We start from the raw sequence: 27,835 nt of genomic DNA, 5'->3' as shown, positions 1-27,835 counted from the left end.
GCCTCTCCTGAGTCCTGGGCCTCATCTGGGCTCAGTGCTCAGGCCAGTGCCTCCTTCCGCCCCTGACGCTCACTCAGCTGGGGCAGACACTCCACATTCCCTCACTGGTGACACCATGAAATAACACAGCCCAGTGCTCACAACATCTGACCGCATTTCAAATTCCTCTCTTCCTAAGGACTTTGGCCCAAGGTCATGGAGGAAAGGAGGGTGGAGAACGGTGTCAGCAGCAGAAATCCTTTTACTCTCACGTTTTTTGGGGCAAGAACATAATATCTGTTCCCCATCTTCACTTGATTGCTGTCTTCAGGCTCTTTATTCTGCACTCTCACATGCTCACTATCATACACATACCTCCAAAGAGAAAGTGGCCAGGTCACTAAACAGGAGAAGAATGAAACACAGAGCGGGGGCATGTGCTCATGCACGCCTGAGAAGGAGGAACACGGCAGGACGTCGAAAACCACCTCGGAGGGGAACTTTCAAGTGGGGGATAAAAATATAATCAAAACAACCAACATAATCTAAAACAAATGTAGAACCAAATGCCCTAAAATAACATAGGCTTAGATACTTATCACCCCTATTTGAATCCTGATCATCTGTCAATTTTCTTAAAATATTTCTGCAGAGGAAGTTTCAATAACTCATCCGTCTCTATCCCCACTCACACAGAGCTGGTGTCCCCACTGGACTTGTACTGTGCCTTGCTCTTTTAAGTTATAACTTCCTTATGATTTCAGATATATCTTTTCTTGTTAATGAGGCCACTGGTCTATTTAACTTTATTAAATACCAATATGGCTGCTGACTGTCATGAATGTAGCACTTTCTAATTCTAGTGAATATAATGAAGCTTATATTAATATTTAAGTACATTTTCTCATTTGAGCTTCTTACCAATAAAGAAAAACTATTATCTGTAAGAACACACCCCTACACACACACACACACACACACACACACAGTGATCACATGATCATTTGCTTAAGTAAAAGTTCTTAGATTTTTAACGAAGGGTGGAAGAGAAGTAAATACCTTTTTTTTTGTTTTCATATGAAGTTTCACTGTTACTTTTGTTTTTAAAATTTAACTGAATCCTTCAAACATTAACTTAAAAATGACCCATAAATCATAATTTCTAATGTGAGATGAAAGGCATTGCACAGCACTCTGCAGATTTGCTTTATTTTAACTTTCAACACCAAGAACAAAGCCAGTCAAAAATAAACAACTAAATAACAACAATAATTTGCCACCTACTGCTAATATTCAGTCCCAAACCAATGGTTGATTTTTGCGATACTAAGGTAAAGGACCAAGTTGACAATAAGGTACTCTTCGGTCTCTCTGATCCACACCAGCTCCAAGTGCACTCTTCCTTCCGCATCAACGTAGTCCACGTTGTACGTCTGTCCCAAGAAGCTAGGGCCGTCAGAGGGTGTGGTAGGTGATCTCATGCACACTGGGGAACTGAAACACCAAAAGGGTTTCCCATGTTCATCCAAAAGAGTTACGTCCATCATGGAACAACTCTGCAAAATAAACACAGATTGACAAGGATAAAAAGGCCAATCAGACCTGATTTTCACAGAAAAATCGCAACACTGTAAAACTCACTAGAAATGCTGCATGTGGCATCAAAATCCAGAATACTATCATTCGTTTTTCACGGCCTACTTCATAACCTAGACTATACTTGGGCTTTTGTGTGTCTCATCACTTAATATTCATTCTCAAATATACACAGGAGCTCTCACGGGGCTCAGTTTAGGACTTAGCACTGGGAGCTCAGAGAAATGTCACAAATATTGTCCATCTCTTCATGGAACTTAAAGTACGGTGGCTACAGATGTGACACAAATCACACCAATAACCAGTCAGTGCCTCCGAGTATGAGGCGCCACATCACCCTGAGAAGCAGTGTGCCTGTGTTCCTGGGTCTTCACTGCCACCACCAGGCCGATCCCTCCCCTCTTCTGAGAAACCTCCTGCTTCTCTGAGGCTCTGAACTTCAGCTCTGTACCCATGCTCCATGCCCGTCTCTGACATGTGCCAGCCTCCTGTCCGCCCACTCTCATTTCCAGGACTCTGGCACCAGCCCTGCTGTCTGCCTCTCCCTCTCACTCTCCCAAGTCTTCCAAGTCTCACTGTCATCCCAAGTGACCCCAACATCCGTGGGGACCCTGGTGGAGCCTCCAGTATCCTGGACTCTCAACTCCTGAGCTGGTCAACTCCATGACCTCCTCCTCAACTTGACCTCAGTTATTCACTCCCACAATCACATCACCGACACATCACTTCCCAGAAGTGGTCCACTTTCACTATCAATGCCTCAGGCACCCTGTCTTCTAACTGCCACCCTTCGTCTTCCAGCTGACTCACTGGACGACTTCCACTACAACTGTACTTCAGATCCACCCAATGTTTTCACCCTGCAAGCCATGACCTATTAATGCATCCTGAAGTAAATTTAGCAGGACACAACTGTTTGTCAAAATAAAATGAAACAAAATGAAAGAGAACACAGTCAGCATGCATTGCACATAGTAAGCATAAACGTCATTTCATGAATGCTGTTTTCATTCCACATGAATGTGTGGTCTGTATATGCCCACACCGCAGTAAATATGGAAGAAGGCCTGAAGAGCACTGCCCATGGACCTAGCCCACCCGCCAGCCAGCCCTTCCTTCTCCCGCCTCTTCCTTTCCACTTTAGATTTCACTGGCCTTTGCTGGAATAACACTCTTGCCAATGCACATACCTCCCTCACTCCCCTTGCATCACACCTTAGGTCCAGGTCCAGCAAAACCCCAGCCCGGAGGAGCGCGGTTATTTTCTATCTGTCTGGACCTGAGCACCAAGCACAGCGGGAGGGCTGCACACAGAGCTGCTGGGTACCCATGCAGCTGCACCATCCTCAGCGCAGCCTGAGGGTCCCACCCTGGCTCTCTGGGTGGCTCCCTCTCCGCCTCATGGAACAACGCCTCATCCCCTCCCTCAGCCCTCTGCATCCTGCTAGGAGGGTGCTCTCTGCAGAGGACCTCGGCCTTCACAGAGAGGGAAGAAGGATGTTTTCCTCAACTTCTCACTGCAGATCCACAGCCCAGCTCCTCTGCGCCCACCTCTCCTCGCATGTGTTTCTCATCTGCTCCTCCCAGGTGTGGCCCAGTAACCTCCTGCTGCAGCGTAGCCCATCTGGCAAAGGCACGACGTCCCTCTCTCAAGTGACTACTTGTATCCTCCCATCAGCTTTTAGCCTTCAACACATTCAAGTAACTCCCATCTTAGAGAGGCAGAGAGAGAAACAGCCTCCCTGGGCCCCGCAGGCCCCTGCTCTTTCCTCGCTTCCCAGACAGCCCTCTCCAAAGAGCTGTCTCTGCTGGATTTGTCCATTAATACCCATTCACTCATCAAACTGCTCTGGCCTGGTATCCTTTCTCCATCATCTGACCAAACATCTCTTGATAAGGTCACTAAATCTAGTGACCATCTGTATGTCTGCTTCTCAGCAGTGTTTAGTTTTTCAAGAAAACAGTGAAGAGTAATTTTACCTCTCCAAATGCATCCAGAACCCACTGCAGCTCTCTACCCGCTCCCATTGCTGAGGTTCCTACAGCTTGGTCCTAGGCCCTATTTTCACTCTATGTAATCTCTCCCCGTAAATGGAACTCATCTACATTTGCATCCTAACTTATCACCAACATGCCTGTGATTCCCAAAAGTTTATCTCCAGGCTGAACTTCTTTTCTAAGTTCAAGACCTAAATATTCAAGTGCGTACTCAACTTCTGGATCTTTCAAGGGTCCCTCAAGTCCAGCAGGACTACACCCAAACTCAGGACCCTCCCAGCAAAGCTCTCCTGGTGCTCCTCGTCCCAGGGATTGGTGGAACCATCATCAGTCATCTGGCTGTGCATGCCTGAAATGTCAGCGTCATTCTAGGGGCCTCCCTCCTAGCCCTGACGAGCCAACCATCACCCAATCCCGTTAGTTCTTACCTCTTTTGAATCACTTTACTTTTGTCCATCTCCATTGCCACTGCCCTAGTCCAAGTGCTATGGTCTGAATGTTTGTGCGCCCCAAAACCCGTGTCTTAAAATCTGATCACCAATGTGACTGTTTAGGTGATGTGGTCTCTGGGAGGTGATTAGGTCATGGGAGCAGAGCTCTCATGAATAGGACTGAGGTCCTTATAAAAGAGGCCCAAAGAGCTGTCTCGCTCCTTCCACCAGGTGAGGACACTGCTAGAAGGTGCCTCTAGGAACTAGGAAGAGGGCCCTCACCAGACACCCATCTGCTGGTGCTTTGACCTTGGTACTTCCAGCCTCCAGAACTGTAAGAAATAAGTTTCTATTGCTTAAAAGCCACCTAGCTGATGGGGATTTGTGATGGCAGGCCAAGCAGACTAGGAAACCAAGTTACTGCTCTTCCTTTAAGGAGGCAGCCATCTAACTGATCTCCCCACTCATTCTCCACATTCAGAAAACAAACCTTTACAAAACGTGAGTCTCAGCATATCACCCTGAGACAACTTTCCATGGCTCTCAAGAAAGAATCAAATTCCTTCCGGCTACCATTAAGGCCTGACCTGGCCTCACCTGCCCATCCCACCTCATTGCACAGAATGCCACCTCTTGCCATCTGTGCTCCAGCCACACTGACCCTTCACCCTTGAACACACCATGCCCCCAGCTGACAAAGAGCCACCCAGGCTCCCCCGCTGAGAGCTCCTCTCCCCATCTTCTCTTTGTCCATCTCAGCATTCAGTTCAAATACCAGTCCCTTGGGAAGTTTCCCTGATACTCTCATCTCAACTGACCATGTACCCACTGAAACCGACTTGGCCCGGCCAGTGCAGGTAGAGATGGATGCTAAGCACCAAGGGGGTAGGACTTAGGCCAGCTTGGCTCAGCATCGTGCCCCTGGCCACCTGCATATGCACACAGTCACTGAAGCTCAGCCATTATGTGCCGAATGAATGAATGAGTGTGATAAAATGAGAGGGAGGCAGTAAGAGTAGTGATAGAGGTGCTGGTTGTTATTAAACACTAAGGTAGGACAGCAGGAGCCCTAATGCATCGGGGCAGCAAACACCAGGAAATAAGAGATGGAAGAGACACTGACGAGGTAGGCAGAGCAGAATCTCGCATCTTAATGGGAGAGTAACAGGAACGGAGGTTTTGTCTCCTAGATCGTTTGCTTACCCATTACAGAAGCAGATGATATGAGGAAGAACAAACGTGCAAGTTTTAGACATGCTGAATCCACAATGTCCATGAGGAACCCAAGCCACTAAATCCACCAAGTGAACAGATATAGCTAGGTGGAGGCTTGAGTCAGGGGAGGAGGCACAGCTGGAGATACTGATAATTATTACAATAATATTATGAATGAGCTATATTTTAATTGTGGTAAAATAAACATAAAATTTACCACCTTCACCACTTGACTTCTATATTTCAGTGGCTTACATACCTTCTCATTGTATAACCATCACTACTATCTAATCTCCAGAACTCTTCATTTTGTAGAACTAAAACTCTGTCCCCATTAAACCCTAACTTCCCACTTCCTCTCCTCCAGCCTCTGGCACCCACCATTCTACTTCCTGTCTCTATGAATTTGACAACTATAGGAACCTCATATAAATGGAGTAATATAGTATTTGTCCTTTTGTGACTGGCTTATTTCCCTTAGCATCATGTCTTCAAAGTTCTTCCATACTGTAGTATGCGTCAGAATTTCCTTCCTTCCTAAGGCCAAATAATACTTGATTGCATGGATAGACTACAGTCTGTTCATCCACTTATCTGTGAATGGACACTTGGTTTTCTTCTACCTTTTGGCTACTGTGATTAATGCCTCTATCAATGAGGGTAGATGGTGTGAGCCATGTTTTTAACGTGTTGTATGTTCTGGAAAAATAGGAGTTTACATCCACTATTTTATTTAATTCTAAGGAAGCTAAGAAGTAACGTCAAGGATAAAATATTCTAATGCTTATCTTTTCAGGATGGCTCATTATTTGCCATGACTTCTGCCCCACATTTGTGTTTTATCAATTGTAATTTAAATGCTACTCTTAGATATCAGCATAAACTGAGCAACTATGTACCACTGCTTTCACAAGTTATAACTAATTAGATGTGGCCAAAAATGCTGACCATTTGGACCTGAGTATGATCAGGTCAAAGGGTCTCGACTCAATACATGTATATCTTGGAGAAATTTAAGGAAAAAAGACATTCCAAACATTGAAAAAATGAGATGGTTTAATAAGTGACTGGCATGAACTGGCCGCCATCTGTGCAGGAGACCTGGGTGAAGAAGCAGCCAGCATGAAACACTCTAATCCCTGATGGGAGAGTGCATGCCAGAGCCTAAGGCCCCTCACATCAGATGAGCTACACAGTGAGACCGCCCAGGAACCCCTCAGACACCTGACCTTGCTCCTGGATGCCTTTCCCAGGCAATCGGCTGCAGTGGTCCTGGAACACTAGTGACCAGCCCCACACAGCCTGTTCCACAGCACCCACTGTTTCCTGCGTGACAGGGACCACCACACACAGAGCCTGGGCTGCGAGGAGGACACCAGAGTGGGGAGCAGGTGGGAAAGAAGAAAAAATACCCTACACTGCAGCCTCACTGAGGCTGAGAATGGGGCAGTCGAAGCCAATACTGAGGGCCAGCAGATGGCTCTGTCTTTGGCAGGCAGCCGGAGCCCTCCTGGAATGGGCATTACCACTGTGGCCGTTTTAGAGAGAAGGCTCTGAGGCCTAAGCACCTCTGAGATAACACAGCAGGTGGGACTGCACGGTGCACCCATCTTCCATACCCCACCACCCTGAATGACCTTAGCCTCTGGGCTAGCAGACACTTGACTATGTTACTTACAACCTCACCAAACCCACCAGCATGGAGATGGTGGTTAGATCCTATGGGAGGAAGGAGGTGGAGCCCTGGGTCCCATCACCTGCGAGAAGGTTGAGGAGGAGAAACCCTGGCAGAAGTCAGGAAGGAGCAGCTGGTGGAGCACAAGGGCTCCTTGGGGAGGACGCTGCTCAGAGCCCTAAGCCGTCAGTGGGTGTCTCAGTATTTCTGCTCTCCCACCTCCTCTGCTGCCAGATCAAGAGCTGGGAGCTGACTCTCTTCTGAAGCCCTCCTAGTTCTCAAAGTCCAGCATTCTCCAATTCCCTCCTAACCTAAAACATGGCCTAGCACACAATAGGCACATCAAACTCTTTAACAACATCCACAGATAAACCAAAATCCAAATTCTTTCCTGAGGGTTTCAAGGCTCCTCCTGACCTGCCCTAGCAGCCTTTCTAATGCCCCCCAATCACTCTCCCTCCTGTCCCCGGGCACTAGCCCACCCCAGGCAGGACAGCCAGCTAGGAAGAGGCCCACCTCAGCACCAGCCGCAGTGGCACAGTGGGTCTCGCACCCCTCCCTGGGCCAGCTGCCCCTCACCTCTAGAACCTCACTCCTTATTTCCCATCCTGTCCAAAGCATCTCTTTCTCCACTGGGTTCCTTCTCCAGAATAAATCACTCCCAACCTTCTGGAGGGGGATGCATGTCAGAACCTCCCATGAGCCTTCCTCCCACTGGCCCTTTCCTCTTTCTCCTCACAGAGATTGTTTTCAGTCATCCTCTCCTAAATCAGTCCCTCTCACTCTGAACGTCCAGGAGGCACATATCTGAGCAGTTGGTAGACCTAACCCTCCCTGCAGGAGGAAGTCTCTCCTCACCTGTTCCCCCATGGACCAGTGAACTACACCAGGCTCAAAACTCAGCGTCTGGGGAGAGTGCAGCACTCACATGTGTGGGACTGTCCTGTTCTTCCTGCGATGTTCAGTTGTATCAGCACCAGCAGCCTTAATCACCCATGCAGCTGCAGTGCTTGTCAAGCAAAGTGGCCAGGGTGCCTTTCTCATGGGCCACGGCTACCTGCAACATGCTGACCCATGACGTGCCCATAGCAGGCTCTACTGAACTCAACTGTTCTTACATAAAGCTGAACCACAGAACCACACTGAAATATCTAGTCTAAATAAAAATTGATGCCAATCTCCATACAGATTTAGAAGTAACATTAAAATAACATCAAAAACGCCAAGGAGTGAAAGAAAAACGTAAAAGAAACATACGGGAAAAGCCTCACCAAAAGAAAATCCATCCATCTGAAATTCTGATAGGCACTGGGAGAAGACAGAGCAGGAGAGTATTTCATGTTGATTACCTGACTTATACTGAAGACTGCAGCAAGGTTACCTTGAGAGAGTAGCCTGGCTGTTTCAACATGACTTTGTAAAATAGCATGGTAACCACTTAGAGAGCAAGCGTCCTGCATGGATTCAGTACTAACACATGGCCACTGAGAGCATCTTTAAATGAAGAGTTCTGGAGATTAGACAGTAGTGATGGTTATACAACAATGAGAAGGTATGTAAGCCACTGAAATATAGAAGTCAAGTGGTGAAGGTGGTAAATTTTATGTTTATTTTACCACAATTAAAATATAGCTCATTCATAATATTATTGTAATAATTATCAGTATCTTTTGACCTTTTTAAAAAAAAGGAATAAAAAACTGACCTACTAATAATGTGATTTTTAAAGAATTTTAAAGTTTAATAATTTACCACATAAACTTCTGCTCTGTTGAGTTTTTGCTCCAGGAACTCAAGCTAAAGATACTTTCCACCTGAACTACTGCCACACCAGTAAGTGTTGGAGGTCACTCAACTCTGAGGTTGGAGGAAGATGGAGATTCTCATGGGAACAGCAGGTCCCAAGGACATCAGATGTCCTTTCATGACCGCACATCACTTCAACCAACATGACGCAACTAGGCAGCATCCTCCGTCATTATCGTTAATATTTTCTCACTTCTTTGTCCTTCCACCAGCATCGTATTTGGGTGACGTACTTTCTCTGTAGCCTATGCTCTGACAGGCATCGTAAACTATGTAGCAGAAGCTCCTCACCAGAGGTTGTGTCTACAATTTCCAGAAGGAGTGGGGTTTTTATTTTACTTTTTTTAAAAAGTCTTATGTACCTAAGAAACTTTCTAAGCTAATGTCCATGCTTTAAAAAAAAGTTTTTAACTCATTCCAAGCAATTTCTTAAAATACATGTTGTCATTTCACTATTCTTAGGGTGATCAGACTCCTGGAGAGAAATACCTGAGCTGCACAGCAAATACAAGGCATATGACATCACTGATCTGACTTTTTATTCTTTTGGGAATTCTGAGGACAGCTTAGTCTTAATACTGATCCCAAGAGCATAAAAGGCAAACAGAAAATAAACCACATCTACCCTCCAGGCCCAAGGGAGACGGTACAAGCTTTTGAGCTATTTGCTATCTTTTCCCGAAGCCCATCTGAGAAAAGGAATTTATGGGGAAAACTGTCCAGGGACATGCAATCCATTCTCTACTTTAAAAATTCAAAATCCTGCTTTCAGATCAAGCTGTTTTTCTAAAAACCTGTGCACCTGAGTCACATTGGTTTAGCAACCTACAGAATCACTGCTTGGAGCTCATGTAAAGGTCCAATTTTGAAGCTGTATCTTCAGCTTCTCTGAGAACTTCTATGAGAAATCTGTGAGTGCATCTGCTGCTAAGATGCTATTTAGGGTTGGTCCATTATGTAGCTTAGTCTGTCCTACATAAAGTCCCATTGGAGATTTTGTTTTTAATGATCAGAACTGGGATAAAGCTTTCTTTGTATAATGACTACACTTCCCTTTTTTCTCCCAGTGAGAACTAAATGACTGCTCTCATCTTGCTCTGGACTACCAGAAAACACAGAATTATTTTTAAAAATTATGCTGACCCTTTAAAAGACTATCATATTCACATTCTGCCTTTCTTGATCCTCAAGGTCTGTTTTGATGTGAATATTTTATCTTAGTGCCAATTTTTATTATAAACTTTACTGAAATCTGAAGAAAAAGAAAGAAGGTAGGTCTGTTCTCTTAAAGGCATGAAACAATATGATGTGTGATAAACATAATTTTTACCAAAATTTAAACATTTGTTATGAATAAATAGGATTTGTAAAATATCTCATTGTATCAAATATCAAGTGGCTCAAGGGACAGTGCTTCATGATAACACCACTCTTGGTCCCGGTCGTCATCATTAATAGTTCTAACAAGGTGCCCATGCATAGCGCAGTATAAAGCCATGTTAGGGGAGGCCCCCGCAGTCACAGGAGATTGATCCCGCTGGTCCCTGGGACTGTGAAAATCTTGTTCATCCCACAGAATAAAGATGGAGAGTGACAAGAACCAGGAGCAGCCATGGGCACAAGGACAGAAGAAAGCAAAACTGTGAGAACATCTGTCCCCTCTTCCTCCTCCTCCCTCCTTCCCTGCCACTTCCCAACCACTAAATCAACTCTCCCACCCATGTGGCTAATCTTTTATTTAACAGTTCAAGGAAATCCCTATATCCTGGACTAAGAATTTATAACTGCAATAAGTTTTAAATTGGTACATGGATGATCAAGATGTTTTGAATAGATGCTGCCTGCCTGGTCCAACCTTCAGTTCCACTCTCTTTCCACAAAACAGAGGGGCTTTGAGGGAGTAGGGGGCTGTGATCAACAGTGTTCTGAAATGCTGCTGCAGACTACCTGCCCCTCCAACTCCACCATACTCAGTGACAAATGAAAGGTACTCAATAAGCATCTCATGAGTGAATCCACTGGTTGTCAATGGCTAACAGAATGGGCACCAACCTTCAGAAACCAGAACAATAAATCCAGAACTATAAAAGAAACATCATACATATATGACTATATAATTTACATATATAAACAGACTTTTTATTATATAGAAATCAAGTTACTTGAAGAAAAGAAAACACTTCTGTTTTTTACCTTTATACAGCCATCAAAAATATCAGTTTTCCACGAGAGGCCAACTTTTCCAATAAGAGGTAGGTGTTCTCTGTTATTTTTTAAATGTATAACAATGAGCTTCACGTGTCCATTTTCAATATTTCCTGAAAAGATGTAAGATTGTTTCAATCACTGTCTTCCAATGCAAGACAACAAGCCAAGCACGTTCAGTAGGCAACGTCATGGGGATACCTCACCCTGGTAAGCCCTGGCCTCAGCGACAGGGGCAACATGGGCACAGCAATCCCAGCCTCTGGCTTGAGGCCAGAGTGATGCATCTGTGTCCCAGAGACAGAAACATTAACAAGTGCCCAGAAAGGTGATGTCAAAGGTGAGTCGGGGGAAGCCGGCTGAGGTGAGCCTGAATAGCCACCTGTCACTGATGGAAAGGTGGTCACTGAAGGAAGAAAGGGTTCTTCTGATGTGGGTAAGCCAACAGTGCTGAAAACCGATATCTAGAATTACAGAGCTGAAGAAAGCAGGTGCAGAAATGGCAAAGAAACAAGGGGCTGGAGAGCAGGCGAACATGAAGAGGAGTGGAAGAAACTCATATGAAATAAACCAACACCTCTGCATAGGCTTGTAACTGAGTGAGAGTGCGTGCACACGCCCACCTAGCTGGAGGCCAAACCCTGGCCCTCTGCTGCCAGCTCCAAGCCAGCTACTGGCAGCCTGGCCACACGGAGGAGCCCTTGCACCCACACAGCACACTAGCCCTGCTGCCCTAGGCCTCCTGTGGCAGGGAGAGCCGCGGCACCCCTCGGTTTCACACAGACACAAGCTTCCTGGTTCTGTCTGAACACATCCTGAGAAGCGACCATCAGGCACAGCAAGACAACTCATACCTGAGAGTTCTCCAGAGATGGAAGTCTGAACAAAGGGAAGGTGCAAGTCACAGGGCAAAGCAGACAGAAAAATCATGGAAAAGAGCAAGTGTTCTCCAGCCCTGGCCTGGTTATTTCACGAGACAAAATAAAACCAAAGCCAAGCTGCCTTGGGAGCCAAAGCTCTGTTCTAGAAATGTTATACAGTGTTCTCCAACTTCAGTGTCACCAGAAGGTTAAAGCCCACGCTTTGCCTGGGGCCTCTTTTGTGACCCAGTAATATGCTTTAAGTGAGAGACGACACAGAGGCAGGATTTCCAGCCCCGCAAATGGGAGCTCCTTGCCCAGATGCCACACTGCTGGTTTCTCCACGTCTTACTTCTGTTCTAAGGACAGAGGCAGCCCACATTTTCCTCTCTACTGCTGAGTAATTAGCAAGAGCTGTATAGCTTCCCTTCCACTCTCCCCAGGCGTAGGAAGAAATGCCAAATGACACGGACCCTTCCCAGGCAACAGCTCTGCTGTCACCTCATCACCTCGTCACCTCAGCAGGGCTTGACGGAAGCAGGGAGGAAGTGTATGAAAAGCGAGGCCTCAGCGGAGGCACAGTAATGACATTCTGAATGGACCAGATATGACTCCGCTCTGCCCTGCACTACTGCAGCCATGTGCAAAACCAAGGGAGGCCTCTGACTGGTGCGGCAAAGGCAGGCAGCCGACGGCGCCTACAGAAAACCAAGAGCTCATCTTCCACACAGCTTGTCCCCAGGACACGGCAGAAAATGCACTCCAAAGTACAGCAGCCAATAACGTCTCAATGGCAACTGTCTGAGCTAATAAACATCAAATCCCTGTAGAAGCAGAGACTGTTATTTTGTTATTACCAGGTATTCTCCCACTTCAGAACAATTATAACACTGTGGTGTCTCAAAAGGTCAGAGCTCTTTCCACCAACCCTCTGTAACCACTTATAAGACAGAGAAAGGTTAAGCTCTTCCTACATTTAAACAGTCTGCACATGGAACAGATGTGTGAAAGTGTGTGTATATAAAATAGGTGTATTTTTGAGTAATTATTGTATACCAACCACTGAGTTAGACACTTAATAGCTTAGAAGAATACTTTAACACCTTAAATAATAATATTAATTAGGTAATATAATTTCCTGAATTCATAGGTGATAAAACTGACGCAGAGAGGTTAACAGTAACTTGCCCAAGGTCAGATCCCTGGTCAATGGCAGAAACATGATCCAAACCCTGTTCTGTGTCCAGAGTCTGTGTTACAATAGAGTAAGAAATATGCGAAACATATCACTAATTAATTATCTACTAGCCAATAATTTATAATGCAGATTCAGATTATCATGTTTGTTTTCATACTACTCCCAAGAGAAAAGCCTATTTATAAATTAGCAAGCAGGATACACTAGGGAATCACTATGGCTTCCCAATACTCGAAGTAATGGCTCAGCCTATGAGTCCCACGCTCAGCCTCCGCTCCCAGCCCTCCTTATAAGCAGGTCACTGGTGATGCAGGCACCTTCAATGAGACACATGTGTTCCTGCAAACCTGGAGTCGGAAATGAGCACTGAGAGGAGGAACAGAACGGGAAGAGCCATCTGCTGGCAGAGGCAGTGGCAGGGGCCTGCGCCTCAGGCTGGCAGGGGCAGAGGTCTCGAGGCTACTAATGGTTACTATACTGGCGATAGTTTCACAAGAGAAGCCACAGAGCATGGCTTTGCATCTATAAACATAGAGTGTGGCTCTGCTAGAGAGACTACGAGCAAGCATATCCTTTATTAAATTCCCGTGCTCCTTAAGTCATTCAGAATAAATTCTGTTCTTGGAGACTCTAATCTTAACCTACCAATACACAAGACCATCTGCAAAATTCAGCAAAATACAATTTGAGGCTCACCATCCTTGGTTTCCAGTGACACTACCTGTAAGCATGGCCTTTAGACTCATAAAGACCTCATTCCAAACCCTGCTCAGCCATTTATTAACTGTATAACCATGGTCAAGTTCCGAACTCAGTAAAATACGGATACAAATAGCACTTGATAAGGCTTTGTGAGGATGAATGGAACTGATAATATTAACATTATACAGTAGTTGATTATGTATGCCAAGCTAAGTGTGTTAAGTACCCTCTATGCTTTATCTCAATAATAATATTCTATCTAAAGACTGCCAAGAGCATTGTCAAGCAGAATGTGGAGATGTGCCATGTTTGTAGACTGGAAGACCCAATATAGTGAAGATGTCCAATTACCCAAACTTATCTATTAAAGTTTCACACAGTCACAAGCATAATCCCAACAGGTACTTCAGAAAATGGTTTATAAATAATTAATAATTATATAAATAATAATATTGGCAAGATGATTCTAAACTCCATATGAAAACGCTATGGACCTAAAATAGCCAAAACAATCTTGGAAAGGAAAAAAAAAAGTTGACTTCAAGACTTACTATAGAGCTACAGAAATCAAGACAGTGTGGCATTATTTATAAAGACACACAGATTGGCTGGGCGCGGTGGCTCACACCTGTAATCCCAGCACTTTGGGAGGCCAAGGTAGGTGGATCACCTGAGGGCAGGAGTCCGAGACCAGACTGGCCAACATGGTGAAACACTATCCTACTAAAAATACAAAAATTAGCCAGGTGTGGTGGCAGGCATCTGCAATCCCGGCTACTCAGGAGGCTGAGGTGGGAGAATCACTTGAACCCCGAGACAGAAGTTGCAGTGAGCTGAGATCGCACCACCGCACTCCAGTCTGGGCAACAGAGCGAGACTCCGTCTCAAAACAACAACAAAAAAGACACACAGATCAATAAAATGGAATAGATTGGTTCAGAAATAGACCCACACTTTTACAAGCAATTGATTTTTGACAAAGTCATCAAAATGATTTGATGAGCAAAGAAAGTCTTTTCACAAATGGTACAAAAACAACTGGACATCCACACTGGGAAAGAACATCAACTTATCTTCTAACTTACACAAAACCAGTTAAGGACAGATAACAAACTGAAATGCAAAAGCTGAAACCATAACAATGGTAGGAAAAACAAAGAAGAATATCTTTATAACCTGGGATAGAAAAAGTTTTAAAACAGGAAAAAACAACCAGGAAATTTAAAATTGATTAGATTTCATCAAATGAGAAACACTAATTTGTAACACTTTCATAATAAGTCATCAGATGTACAAAAGAGAAAACATGTACTAATAAGTACTAATAAATATGCTATAATGAATTATCTGCTCTGATTTTTCTAGGTAATTACCACTCAGAAAGGAGTATACTGTTTCTAATGCTTTACCTATTATAAATTCTTGGGGAGTATAATCTGAACTAGACACAGAAAAAAAATTAATATCAAGAAACTCGATAATATCAAGATAGAACAAAAAGTCACCTATTTTTGGAATTAAAACAATAAAAAGACGATAACATGATATATACAAAAATAACTGAAAAAAACTCAAAAACATTAAAGAAGAATTTCATAACAAGATCACCTGCACTTATCAGGTTCTGCTGTTAAAGAGCTAAACAGTCTCATACCTCTAAGGCCCATAACTTGTTTTTCATACCCTTGATATTTTCTATTGTGTCTTACAGAGTAAGCACTGAATAGTGTTTTGTTTTGTTTTTTTTTTTGACGGAGTCTTGCTCTGTCGCCCAGGCTGGAGTGCAGTGGTGCGATCTCAGCTCATTGCAAGCTCTGCCTCCTGGGCTCACGCCATTCCTCTGCCTCAGCCTCCCAAGTAGCTGGGACTACAGGCACCCACCACCACACCCAGCTAATTTTTTGTATTTTTAGTAGAGATGGGGTTTCACCGTGTTAGCCAGAATGGTCTCAATCTCCTGACCTCATGATCCGCCCACCTCGGCCTCCCAAAGTGCTGGGATTATAGGTGTGAGCCACCATGCCCGGCCAGCACTGAATAGTTTTTAATTGGTATTTGAATAGAAAGTATATTACAGAAAGTCTTTAGGATATAGAGCAAATCTAACAAAATATGGAAACATAATAAGAATTTGTTCACGAAGGCAACACAAAAATAAGTATTAATAAATGGAGAAAGATGCAGGATCTACATAAAAGCATTTCTCCAGGGTACTAGAGGGAAACTTAAACACAAGCATATCTCAGACGTACTGCAGATTCAGTTCTAGACCACAGGAATAAAGCAAATATCACAAAAAAGCAAGTCACATAAATTTTCTGGTTTCCCAGTGCATATAAAAGTTATGTTTATACTATACTCTTTTAAATGTGCAATAGCATTATGTCTAAAAAATAATGTACATATTTTAATTCAAAAATACTTTATTGCTAAAAAATGCTAATGACCATCTGAGCCTTCAGCAAAGCATTATCTTATTGCTCGTGGAAGGTCTTGCCTCAATGTTGATGGTTGATGACTGATCAGGATGGGGGTTGCTGAATGTGGCTGTGGCATTTTTTTAAACTTTTATTTTGGTTCGGGAGTGCATGTGGAGGTTTGTTACATAGGTAAACCGCATGTTGGAGGGGTTTGTAGAGATTATTTCATCACCCATGTAATAAGCATAGTACCCAACAGGTAGTTTTTGGATCCTCACCTTCCTCCAACCCTCCACCCTCAAGTAGGACTTGGTGGTATCTGTTGTTCCCTTCTTTGTGTTCATATGTACTCTATGTGTAGCTTTCACTTATAAGGGGGAACATATGGTATTTTGTTTTCTGTTCATTAGTTCACTTAAGATAATGGCCTCTAGCTCCATCTATGTTGGTGTAAAGGACATGGCTGCATAATACTGTATGGTGTACATGTACCACATTTTATCCAGTCTCCCACTGATGGGCATTTAAGTTGATTCTATGTCTTTGCTATTGTGAATAGTGCTGTAGTGAACAGATACATGCATGTGTCTTTATGGTAAAATAACTTATAGTCCTTTGGGAACATACCCAATAATGGGTTTGCTGGGTCAAATGGTAATTCTCTTTGCAGTTCTCTGAGAAATTGCCAAACTGCTTTCCACAATGGCTGAACTAATTTACATTCACACCAGCAGTGTATAAGCGTTCCCTTTTCTCCACAACCTTGTGAGCCTGTGTCATTTTTTTGAATTTTTAATAATAGCCATTCTGACTGGTATAAGATGGTATCTCACTGTGGTTTTGATTTGCACTTCTCTAATGATTAGTGATGTTGAGCATTTTATCATATGCTTCTTGGCAGCATGTATGTCTTCTTTTGAAAATTGTCTGTTCATGTCCTTTGCCTACTTTTTAATGGGGTTTGTTTTGCTTATAAATTTAAGTTCCTTACAGATGCTGGATATTAGACCTTTATGAAATGCACAGTTTGCAAATGTTTTCTCCCATTCGATACGTGTCTGTTTACTTGGTTGATAGTTTCTTTTGCTGTGCAGAAGCTCTTTAGTTTAAGTAAGTCCCATTTGTCAATTTTTGTTTTTGTTGCAATTATTTTTGGTGTCTTCATCATGAAATCTTTGCCAGTCCTATGTTCAGAATGGTATTTATTAGGTTATCTTCCAGGATTTTTATAGCTTTAGGTTTTACATTTAAGTCTTTAATACATCTTGAGTTGATTTTTATATGTGGTGTAAGGAATTGGTCCAGCTTCAATCATCTGCATATGGCTAGCCAGTTATCCCTGCATCATTTATTGAATAGGACATCCTTTCCCCATTGCATGTTTTTGTCTCTTTGTTGAAGATCAGATGGTTGTAGGTGTGTGTGGCATTATTTCTGAGCACTCTATTCTGTTCCATTTGTCTATGTGTCTGTTTTTATGCAAGTACCATGCTGTTTTGGCTACTGTAGCCTTGTAATATAGTTTGAAGTCAGGAAATGTGATGCCTCTAGCTTTGTTCGTTTTGCTTAGGATTGCCTTGACTATTTGGGCTCTTTTTTTGTTCCATATGAATTTTTAAATAGTTTTTATCTATTTCTGTGGAGAATGTCATTAGTAGTTTGATAGGAATAACATGGAATCTATAAATTACTTTAGGCAGTCTGGCTATTTTAACAATATTGATTCTTCCTATCCATCAGCATGAATGTTCTTCCATTTGTGTCATCTTGAATTTCACTGAGCAGTGTTTTGTAATTCTCACAGAATTATAAAATAGATCTCACAGAAGTCTTTCACCTCCCTGGTCAGCTGTATTCCTATTCGTAGGTATTTTATTCTTTTTCTCTTAATTTAAGTTCTGGGATACATGTGCATGACGTACAGGTTTGTTACATAGGTAAACATGTGTCATGGTAGTTTGCTGCACCTATCAACCTATCACTTAGGTATTAAGCCCCACATGCCTTAGCTATTTATCCTGATGCTCTCTCTTTCCACACACACACCCCTCGACAGGCCCCAGTGTGTGTTGTTCCCCTAGGTATTTTATTCTTTTTGTGGCAATTGTGAATGTGAATGTGTTCTTGATTTGGCTGTCAGCATGGATGTTGTTGTTGTACAGAAATGCTACTAATTTTTGTACATTAATTTTGTATCCTGAAACTTTGGTGAAGTTGTTTATCAGATCAAAGAGCTTTTGAGCAGAGACTATGGGGGTTTTTAGGCATATAATCATTTTGCCTGCAAACAGGGATAGTTTGACTTCCTATTTGGATGCCTTTATTTCTTTGTCTTGTCTGATTGCTCTAGCCAGGACTTCCAGTACTATGTTGGAGTGATGAGAGAGGGCCTCCTTGTCTTGTTCCAGTTTTCAAGGGGAATGCTTCCGGTTTTTGTCCATTCAGTATAATATTGGTATTGAAATAGATGGCTGTTACTATTTTGAAGTATGTTCCTTCAATGCCTAGTTTGTTGAAAGCTTTTATCATGAAGTGATGTTGAATTTTATCAAAAGCTTTTTCTGGATCTATTGATAATCATGTGGTTTTTGTTTTTAGTTTTATTTATGTTATGAGTCACATTTATCAATTTGCATATGTTGAACCAATCTTGCATCCTGGGGATAAAACCTACTTGATCATGGTGGATTAGCTTTTTGATGTGCTGCTATATTCAGTTTGCTAGTATTTTGTTGAGGATTTTGGCATCTATGTTCATCAGGGATATTGGCCTGAAGTTTTCTTTTTAATTGTGTCTCTGCCAGGTTTTGGTATCAGGATGATGCTGGCCTCACAGAATGAATTAGAGAGGAGTCCCTCCACCTCAATTTTTTGGAATAGTTTCCCTGGGAATAGTACCAGCTTTTCTTTATACAGCTGGTAGAATTTGGCTGTGAGTCCTTCTGGTCTGGGGCTTTCTTTTGGTTGGCAGGCTTTTTATTACTGATTCAATTTTTGAACTCATTACTGATCTGTTCAGGGATTCAATTTCTTCCTGGTTCAGTCTTGGGAGTGTGTATGTGCCCAGGAATTTATCCATTTCTTCTATGTTTTCTAGCTTTATGTGCATAGAGGTGTTCATAATAGTCTCAGGGTTTTTGTACTCCTCTAGGGTCAGTGGTAATGCCCCCTTTGTCGTTTCTGATTGTATTTATTTGTATCTTCTCTATTTTTTATAACTCTAGCTAGCAGTCTGTTTTAATTTTTTTCAAAAAAACAACTCCTGAATTCATTAATATTTTGTACAATTTTTCATGTCTCAATTTCTTTTAGTTCAGCTCTGATTGTGGTTATCTCTTATCTTCTGCTAACTTTGGGGTTGATTTGCTCTTGGTTCTCTAGTTCCTCTAGTTGTGATGTTATATTGTTAATCTGAGATCTTTCTAACTTTTTGATGTGGGTGTTTAGTGCTATCAACTTCCTTCATAACACTGCCTTAGCTTCGTCGCAGATATTTTGATATATTGTATCTTTGTTCTCATTAGTTTCAAATAATTTCTTTATTTCTGCCTCAATAATTTCCCAAAAAGTCACTCAGGAGCAAGTTGTTTAATTTCCATGTAATTGTATGGTTTTGAGTTATTTTCTTAGTATTGATTTCTATTTTTATTGTGCTGTGGTCCAAGAGCATGGTTGGTATGATTTTGGTTTTCTCTATTTTCATTTGCTAATGATTGTTTTATGTCTGGTTGTGTGGTCAATTTTGGAGTATGTGCCATGCACAGATGAGAAGAGCGTATAATCTGCTGTTTTGGGGTGAAGTGTTCTGTACATGGCTATTAGGTCCATTTGGTCAAGTGTCAAGTTCAGGTCCTGAATATCTTTGTTAGTTTTCTGCCTTGATGATCCAATACTGTTAGTGGGGTACTAAAGTCTCCCACTATTATTGTTTGGTTATCTAAGTCTCTTCATAGGTCTCTAAGAACTTGCTGTATGAATCTGGTGCTCCTGTGTTGGGTGCATACACATTTAGGACAGTTAGGTCTTCGTGTTGAATTGAGCCCTTTATCATTATGTAATGCCCTTCTTTCTTAATTTTGATTTTTGTTGGTTTAAAGTCTGTTTCGTCTGAAATTGGAATAGTAACCCCTGCTTTTTTTCTCTTTTCTGTTTGCTTGGTAGATTTTTCTCATTCTACATCCCTTGGGTCTATAGGTGTCACTGCATGTGAGATGGGTGTCCTGAAGACAGCAAACCATTGGGTCTTCCTTCTCTAAACCCATTTGTCACTCTGTGCCTTTTAATTGGGCAATTTAGCCTGATTATATTCAAGATTTGTGTTGCTGTGTCTAGATTTGTTGCTGCCATCGTGTTGTTAGCAGTTACTATGTATATTTATTTGTGTAGTTGCTTTATGGTGTCACTGGTCTATGTACTTAGTGTGTTTTTGTAGTGGTCAGTAATAGTCTTTCATGTTTACAACTACCTTGAGGACCTCTTGTAAGGCAGGTATGGTGGTATCAAAATCTCTTAGCATTTGCTTGTCTGAAAAGGATCTTATTTATCTTTCCCTTATGAAGCTTCATTTGGGTGGATATCAAATTCTTAGTTGAAAATTATTTTCTTTAAGAATGCTGACTAAAGGCCCCCATTCTTTTCTGTAAGGTTTCTGCTAAAAGGTCCACTGTTAGTTTGATGAAGTTCCCTTTGTAGGTAACATGCCCCTTCCCCCAGCTGCCTTTAATGTTTTTTCTTTCATTTTGACCTTGGAGAATCTGATAACTACGTGTCTTGGGGATGGTCTTGTGTAGTGTTTCACAAGGGTTCTCTGCACTTCCTGAATTTGAATCTTGGCCTCTCTAGAGAGGTTGAGGGAATTTTCACAGACCTTATCATAAAATATGTTTTTCAAGTTGTTTGCTTTCTCTCCATGTCTTTCGGGGATGCTGATGCATCATAGATTTGGTCTCTTTAATCCCATGTTTCTTGGACATTTTTTTCATTCTTCTTCATTGTTTTTTCCTTATTTTTGTCTGACTGAGTTCTTTTGTAGAGCTGGTCTTTAAGCTCAGATTCTTTCCTCACACTTGGTTGATTCTGTTGTTAATACTTGTGACTGTATTCTGAAATTCTTGAAGTGAGTTTTTCAGCTACATCATCTCAGTTTGGTTCTTTCTTAAATGGCCATTTCATTTTCCATCTTCTGTATCATTTTATTGTAGTCCTTAGATTTCTTGAATTGGGTTTTGACATTCTTCTGAATGTTGATGATTTTTGTTCTTATCCATATTCTGAATAACATTTCTGTCATTTTAGTCATTTCAGCCTGGTTAAGAACCATTGTGGGGGAACTAGTGTGGTCGTTTGGAGGTAAGAAGACACTCTGGCTTCCTGAGTTGCCAGAGTTCTTGCACTGGTTCTTTCTCATCTGTGTGTGCTGATGTTTCTTCAATCTTTGAAGTTGCTGTCCTTTGGATAGGTGTATGTTTTTGCTTTTATCTTTGATGTCCCTGGGGGCTTGATTGTGATGTAAGGTAGACTGAGTTGACTGGTTTCATTTCTAGTAGATTTTGTGGGGGCTAACGCTTAGCTCAGCACCCTTAGGCTGCATGTTTTAACTCTGGAAGACTGATATCACGACCCCAACTTTGTTCCTTGACCCCCCTGACGATGGAAACCTGCTGTGTCAGAAGAGCCAAAGTGTTCCCAGAATGCTGGTCACAACACTCTGATGGGTGCTGCCAGATAAAGCATCATGTGGTGGTCATGTGGTGGCAGCAGGATCCATGCTTGCTTCCATGGGCGAGCAGCAGCAGCACAGCAGGGTGCATGCTTGTCAGCTGGGACACAGGGATGGTGGGCCCAGAGAAGGGGGTGGGGCAGAGAAGGGGGCAGGCTGCTAGGGTCCATACACACATTCAAACCCACAGCTGTATTGGCACAGGGGCAGGGTGCTGGTAGGCGTAGAGCTGGCGACTTCCATGCATGTGTTCATACCAGCAGAAGTGGCAACACAGGGTGGGGGCAGGCCTGCTGTTGTCCATGCACGTTTGTGCCAGCGATGCACATGGACAACAGCAACAGGCGGGTGGTGGGTGTGCTCATGCCAGCAGCAATAGCATGGTGGAGCGCACATATACCCACATGCTGGAAAGAAAGGTAAGGCGAGGTTCACTCACATACGTGTGCCGGCAAAACAATGCGGGGGTGGTTGCAGACAAGTGCATGCTAGCAAAGTGGTATAGGGTAGTCTGCAATGAGGAATGAATGCATGTGGCTGGTGGGTGTCAGCGAGGGCCACTCTGCTGGTGCTCTCTGATGGTCAGGTGTCGTCTGTCAGTGCAGGAGCTATGATGTGGGTCCAAGACATGGTTGGGCTTCCAAGACGGCACTGCAAGCAGGCACAGCCAAGCTGGGACCCTTGGAGAGGCCAGTAGACATAAGGGTGCTCAGGTGAATCTGGCCTCATTTCATGGGCAAGATCACCCTGCTCCGTTCATGAAACCACTTTCCCTGCTCATCTGTAAGAAGCAACTCCTCATCCATTCAAGTTTTATCATGAGATTAAAGCAATTTAGTCACAGCAGGCCCCACTTCTAACTGTAGTTCTCTTGCTATTTCCACCACATCTGCAGTTTCTTCCTCAAGTGAAGTCTTGAACCTCTCAAAGTCATCCATGAGGGTTAGAATCAACTTCTTCCAAACTCCTGTTAATGTTGATATTTTGGCCTCCTCCCTTGAATCATGTGTGTTCTTAATGGCATCTAGAATAGTGAATCCTTTCTGAAAGGTTTTCAATGGACTTTGCCCAGATCCATCAAATGAATCACCATCTCTGGAAACTATAGACTTATAAAACTATAGACTTTTGTAAAAAGACAAGAGAGAGACAAAAGAGAGACTATAGACTTATAAAATGTATTGCTTAAATATGACTTAATGGCTGAAATTACCCTTCATGGATTACAGAATGGATGTTGCATTAGCAGGCATGAAAACAACATTAATCTTTTTGTACATCTCCATCAGAGCTCTTGCATGACTAGATGTATTCTCAATGAGCAGTAATACCTTGAAAGAAATTGATATAGTCTAGATATGTATCTCTGCCAAAATTTCATGTTGAAATGTAATCTCCAGCGTTGGAGGTAGGGCCTGGTGGGAGCTGACTGTATTGGAGGGCAGATTTCTCATGAATGCTTTAGTGTCACCCTCTTGGTACTATTCTCATGATGGTGAGTGAATTCTTGCAAAATCTGGTTGTTTAAAAGTATGTGGCCTCTCCCCTCCTTACTCTTGCTCTAGCTTTTGCCATGTGATGTGCCTACTCCCCACTTCGCCTTCCACCATGACTGTAAGCTTCCTGAGGCCTCTTTAAAAGCTGATGCCATTCTATATCCTGTACAGCCTACAGAACCTCAAGCCAATAAAATATCTTTTCTTTATAAATTACCTAATCCAGAGTATTTCTTTATAGCAATGTGAGAACAGACTAATACAGGAATCTTGCTTTCTGAGAAGTGGGTCTCAATAGTGGACTTTTTCAGTAAACCATGCTATAAACAGATATGCTGTCATCTAGGCTGTGTTGTCCCATTTACACAGCAGAGACAAAGTAGATTTAGCAGCCTCCTTAAGATCCCTAGGATTTCAGAATGGTAAAAGAGGATTGGCTTGAACTTAAAGTAAACAGCTGCATTAGCCATGAACAAGAAAGTCAACCTGTCCTTTGAAGCCGTCTCTTCACTAGCATGAAAGTCCTCGATAGCAGCTCCTTCCCATAGAAGACTGTCTCATCTAAATTGAGAATCCATTGTTTAGTGTAGCCACCTTCATCAATGATCTTAACTAGATCTTCTGGAGAACTTGCTGCAACTTCGCCTCAGCACTTGCTGCTGTACCTTGCACTTCTATGCTGTAGATATTTCTTGTTTTCTTAAACTTTATAATCCAACCTCTGTTAGCTTCAAACTTTTCTTCTGCAGCTTCCTACCTTTTATCAGCATTCACAGAATAAAAGGGAGTTAGGTCCTTGCTCTGGATTAGGTATTGGCTTAAGGGAATATTGTAGCCAGCTGGATCTTCCATTCGACAACTAAAACTTTCTTCATACCAGCCATAAGGCTGTTTTGATTTTTTATCATTTGTATGTTCACTGGAGTGGCACTTTAATTTCCTTCAAAAACTTTTCCTTTGTATTAATGACTTGGCTGTTTGGTGCAAGAGGCCTAGCTTTCAATCTCTCTTAGCTTTTAACATGCCTTCCTCACTAAACTTAATCACTTCTAGCTTTTGATGTAAAGTGAGAGACATGCAACTCTTCCTTTCACTTGAATGCTTAGAGGCCACTGTAGGATTATTAACTGGCCTAATTTCAACATTCTTTTTTACCAGGGAACAGAAGGGCCTGAGGAGAGGGAGAGGGACGGGTGAAGAGCTGGCCAGTGGAGTAGTCAGAACATATACAACAGTTATCTACTAGGTTTGCCATCTTACATGGGCACTGTCTGAGGTGCCCCAAAACAGTTACAATAGTAACATCAAAGATCTCTGATCACAAATCACCAGAACAGATATAATAATAATAATGAAAAAGTTTAAAATATTGGGAATTACCAACATGTGACATAGAAATTCAAAGTGAGTACATGCTATTAGAAAACCGGCACCAATAGATGTGCTCCATGCAGAGGTGCCACGAACTTTGGAGTTGTAAAAACTACAATATCTTAGACTTCCAGATCCAACATGCTAGCATAGAAGCAAGCTGGATTCACTTCCCTCAACAGAAAACCAAAACAAATGCACAATGCTAAGATTATCACCAGAAATATTCCAGAACTCAAATACAAGAATGAGACAGTTCCTGAGGCCACAGAGAAGTGAAAGACCCTGAGCAGATGGTAATAGAATTGGATTTCACATCTGTGACACCCCTCCCCCATTCTACCTATAACCAAGGGCACAGAAAATTTCCCTGCAACTCATGGTCTCCCCAATGCAAACCATGAGATTAAGGTGGACAACCAGCTTCCCCACCATCCTGGGTTCCCTGGCAGGAGACCTGCCCCTACTTTAAGCCATGGGAAGTACTGAGAGTGCCTGAAGAGAGAAATATCCTTGAGGACAGGCAAAGTCAAAGTGGAGAGGTGAGACTATCATCCCCAGCCCTGGAAATGCAGCTCAGTAACTCAGACAAACGAGATGCCAAATCACTGTGGCTGTTCAGTAGCACCACACTACAGGACGGATGTTCCACTGGTTCCTGGGCACAAACCCCTAGCCAGCCTTCTCACAGTGCCAGGATATACTCTCTGGGGCCTCCTGCATCTGAGACAAGTAGTACTCCAATTAGTTACTACAGCCAAGGTGAAAATGGGCTTAAGGCACAACCTAGAGCCAAAAAGGAGCCAGCAACTTGGCAGTAAATAATCTCTAAGCAAATATATCCCATAAAAAAACAAAAGAAGCCAGACAGAGAAGACTGGAATAAATAACTAATCATTCAATGGAAAGATATAGCCATATAGCCACAAGAAAGAAGAGCAAACAGGGAACCATAATCTCCCAAAGCAAAAAAAAAAAAAAACACACACAAAAAACAAACAACAACAAAAAACAGTAACTGACCCTAACAAGATGGCGATATGTGAGCTTTCTGACCAATAATTCAAAATGGTAGTTTTAAGGAAACTCAGTGATCTCCAAGATAACACAGAAAAGCAATTCAGGAAAATAAACATGTTGATAAACCAGGAAAGCTGAGAAAAGACACAGACCCTCTGAAAGAAGTGGATTACTCCCGCAGGATACAGGATACACACCAAATACTGTGAGTACCCAAGCTATGGAAGTAGGAAAGGGGAATCACCCACCCCGAAAACACACCCTCATTGGAGAACCTGAAGGTCTAGATCACGGGAGAAGATTCATGGGTCCTTAGTCAATTTAGAGAGCCGAGTGAAATAGTGGGGCAGAGGAAGCAGTGGGAAAAGCCCTGTGGGCTCTCTGGATCCACAAGGAAGCCATTTCTGCCTTGCCTAGGAAGGATCCTTGGGGAGAACTGCCAGAGGAACTGGGAAAAGACCAAAAGGAAAAGGAAACCTCCAGCTAAACTTTGTAACAATTCCAACTGAACACAATGTCTCCTGGCCAGAACTTGGAGAAGGGTGTGAATCCGGTGTGCAGACTCCACAGGTGGGGAGGCACAAAAGCCCTCCTTGCTTTCACAGTTGAGAGGCAGGTAGGCTGGGGCAAGTTCTCAGCCCTGCATAGCCACGGCCTGGAAACAGACTTGGTGCTGTTGCGGGGGTGGGGGATTGGGGGGATGGGGGGTGCAGTGGAAGTGAAAGCAGCCTTTTAAGTTGCATGGGAGCTGGGTGAGGCCTGTGACTGTTGGCTTCGCCCCGCTTCCCTGACAACCTGCATGACACAGCAGAGGCAGCCATAATCTTCCTGGAAACATAGCTCCATTGATGTGGGAACCACACGTCCATCCCCCACAGCAGCCACAGCAAGACCCACCCAAGAAGAGTCTGAGCTCAGACACGCCTAGCCCTGTCTCCACCTGATGGTCCTTCCCTGCCCATCCTGGTAGCTGAAGACAAAGAGCATATACTCTTGGGAGTTCTAGGGCCCCACCTACCGCCTGATCCTCCCTACACTACTGCAGCTGATGCTCTCTTAAAAGCACAACCTCCTGGCAGAAGGCCAACTAGCACAAAAATAGTGCAATAAACAAAATTACAACTAAGGACCCTTGCAGAGTCCACTTCACTCCCTTGCCACCTCCACTGGAACAGGAGCTGGTATCCATGACTGAGAGACCTGCAGACAGTTCACATCACAGGACTCTGTGCAGACACCCTCTCCTCCCCCCAGTACCAGCCTGGAGCAGGTAGACCTACTGGATGGCTAGATCCAGAAGAGAGATAACAATCACTACAGCTTAGCCCTCAGGAAACCACATCCCTAGGAAAACAGGGAGAGTACTACATCAAGAGAACACCCCATGGGACAAAAGAATCTGAACAGCAGCCTTGAACCCTAGACCTTCCTTCTAAGATAGCCTACCCAAATGAGAAAGAACCAGAAAAACAATTCTGGTAATATGACAAAACAAGGTTAATATCCCCCCAAAATCACACTAGCTTACCAGCAATAAATCCAAACCAAGAAGAAATCCTTGATTTACCTGAAAAGGAATCCAGAAGGTCAGTTATTAAGCTAATCAAGGAGGCACCAGAGAAAGGTAAAGTCCAATTTAAGGAAACCAAAAAAAGATACAAGAAATGAGGGGGGAAATCTTCAGTGAAATTGACAGCATAGATAAAAAACAATCAGAACTTCAGGAAATAATGAGTGCACTTAGAGAAATGCAAAATGCTCAGGAAAGTCTCAGCAATAGAATTAAACATGGCAGAAGAAAGAACTTCAGAGCTCAAAGACAAGGTTTTTGAATTAACCCAATCTAACAAAGACACAGAAAAAAGAATATGAAAAAATGAACAAAGCCTCCAAGAAGTTTGAAGTTATGTCAAATGACCAAACCCAAGAATAATTGGCATTCCTGGGGACGAAGAGAAATCTAAAAGCTTGGAAAACATATTTGAGGGAATAATCGGGGAAACTTCACTGGCCTTGCTAGGGACCTAGACATCCAAATATAAGAAGCTCAAAGAACACCTGGAAAATTCATCGCAAAAAGATCACCATCTAGGCACACTGTCATCAGATTATCTAAAGTTAAGACAAAGTAGGCCAGGTGCGGT

The 27,835-nt window shown here is 43.0% G+C and overlaps 1 protein-coding gene across 3 annotated transcripts in view; it reads right to left on the bottom strand.

The window, feature by feature from the left end:
• Window positions 1-1,172: 1,172 nt before the first annotated feature.
• The window catches only part of FBXO15 (F-box protein 15), a 76,590-nt gene continuing 49,927 nt past the window's right edge, over window positions 1,173-27,835 (bottom strand). For 2 of the 3 annotated variants that reach the window (XM_055296522.2, XM_055296531.2), the window contains 2 exons: window positions 10,894-11,018; window positions 1,173-1,535 (listed from right to left, as the gene is read on the bottom strand). In XM_055296522.2, the coding sequence (XP_055152497.1) occupies window positions 1,266-1,535; window positions 10,894-11,018 (395 nt within the window). In that variant the 3' untranslated portion in view covers window positions 1,173-1,265. The remainder of the gene's footprint in view (window positions 1,536-10,893; window positions 11,019-27,835) is intronic. The other variant, XM_055296541.2, reaches the window with a different exon arrangement.

This window comes from Symphalangus syndactylus, chromosome 1 (assembly GCF_028878055.3).
Source record: "Symphalangus syndactylus isolate Jambi chromosome 1, NHGRI_mSymSyn1-v2.1_pri, whole genome shotgun sequence".
NCBI classification, from domain to species: Eukaryota; Metazoa; Chordata; class Mammalia; order Primates; family Hylobatidae; genus Symphalangus; species Symphalangus syndactylus.
The sequence above is the reverse complement of the archived record's forward strand: the minus strand, read 5'-3'. Positions and strand labels throughout refer to the sequence as shown.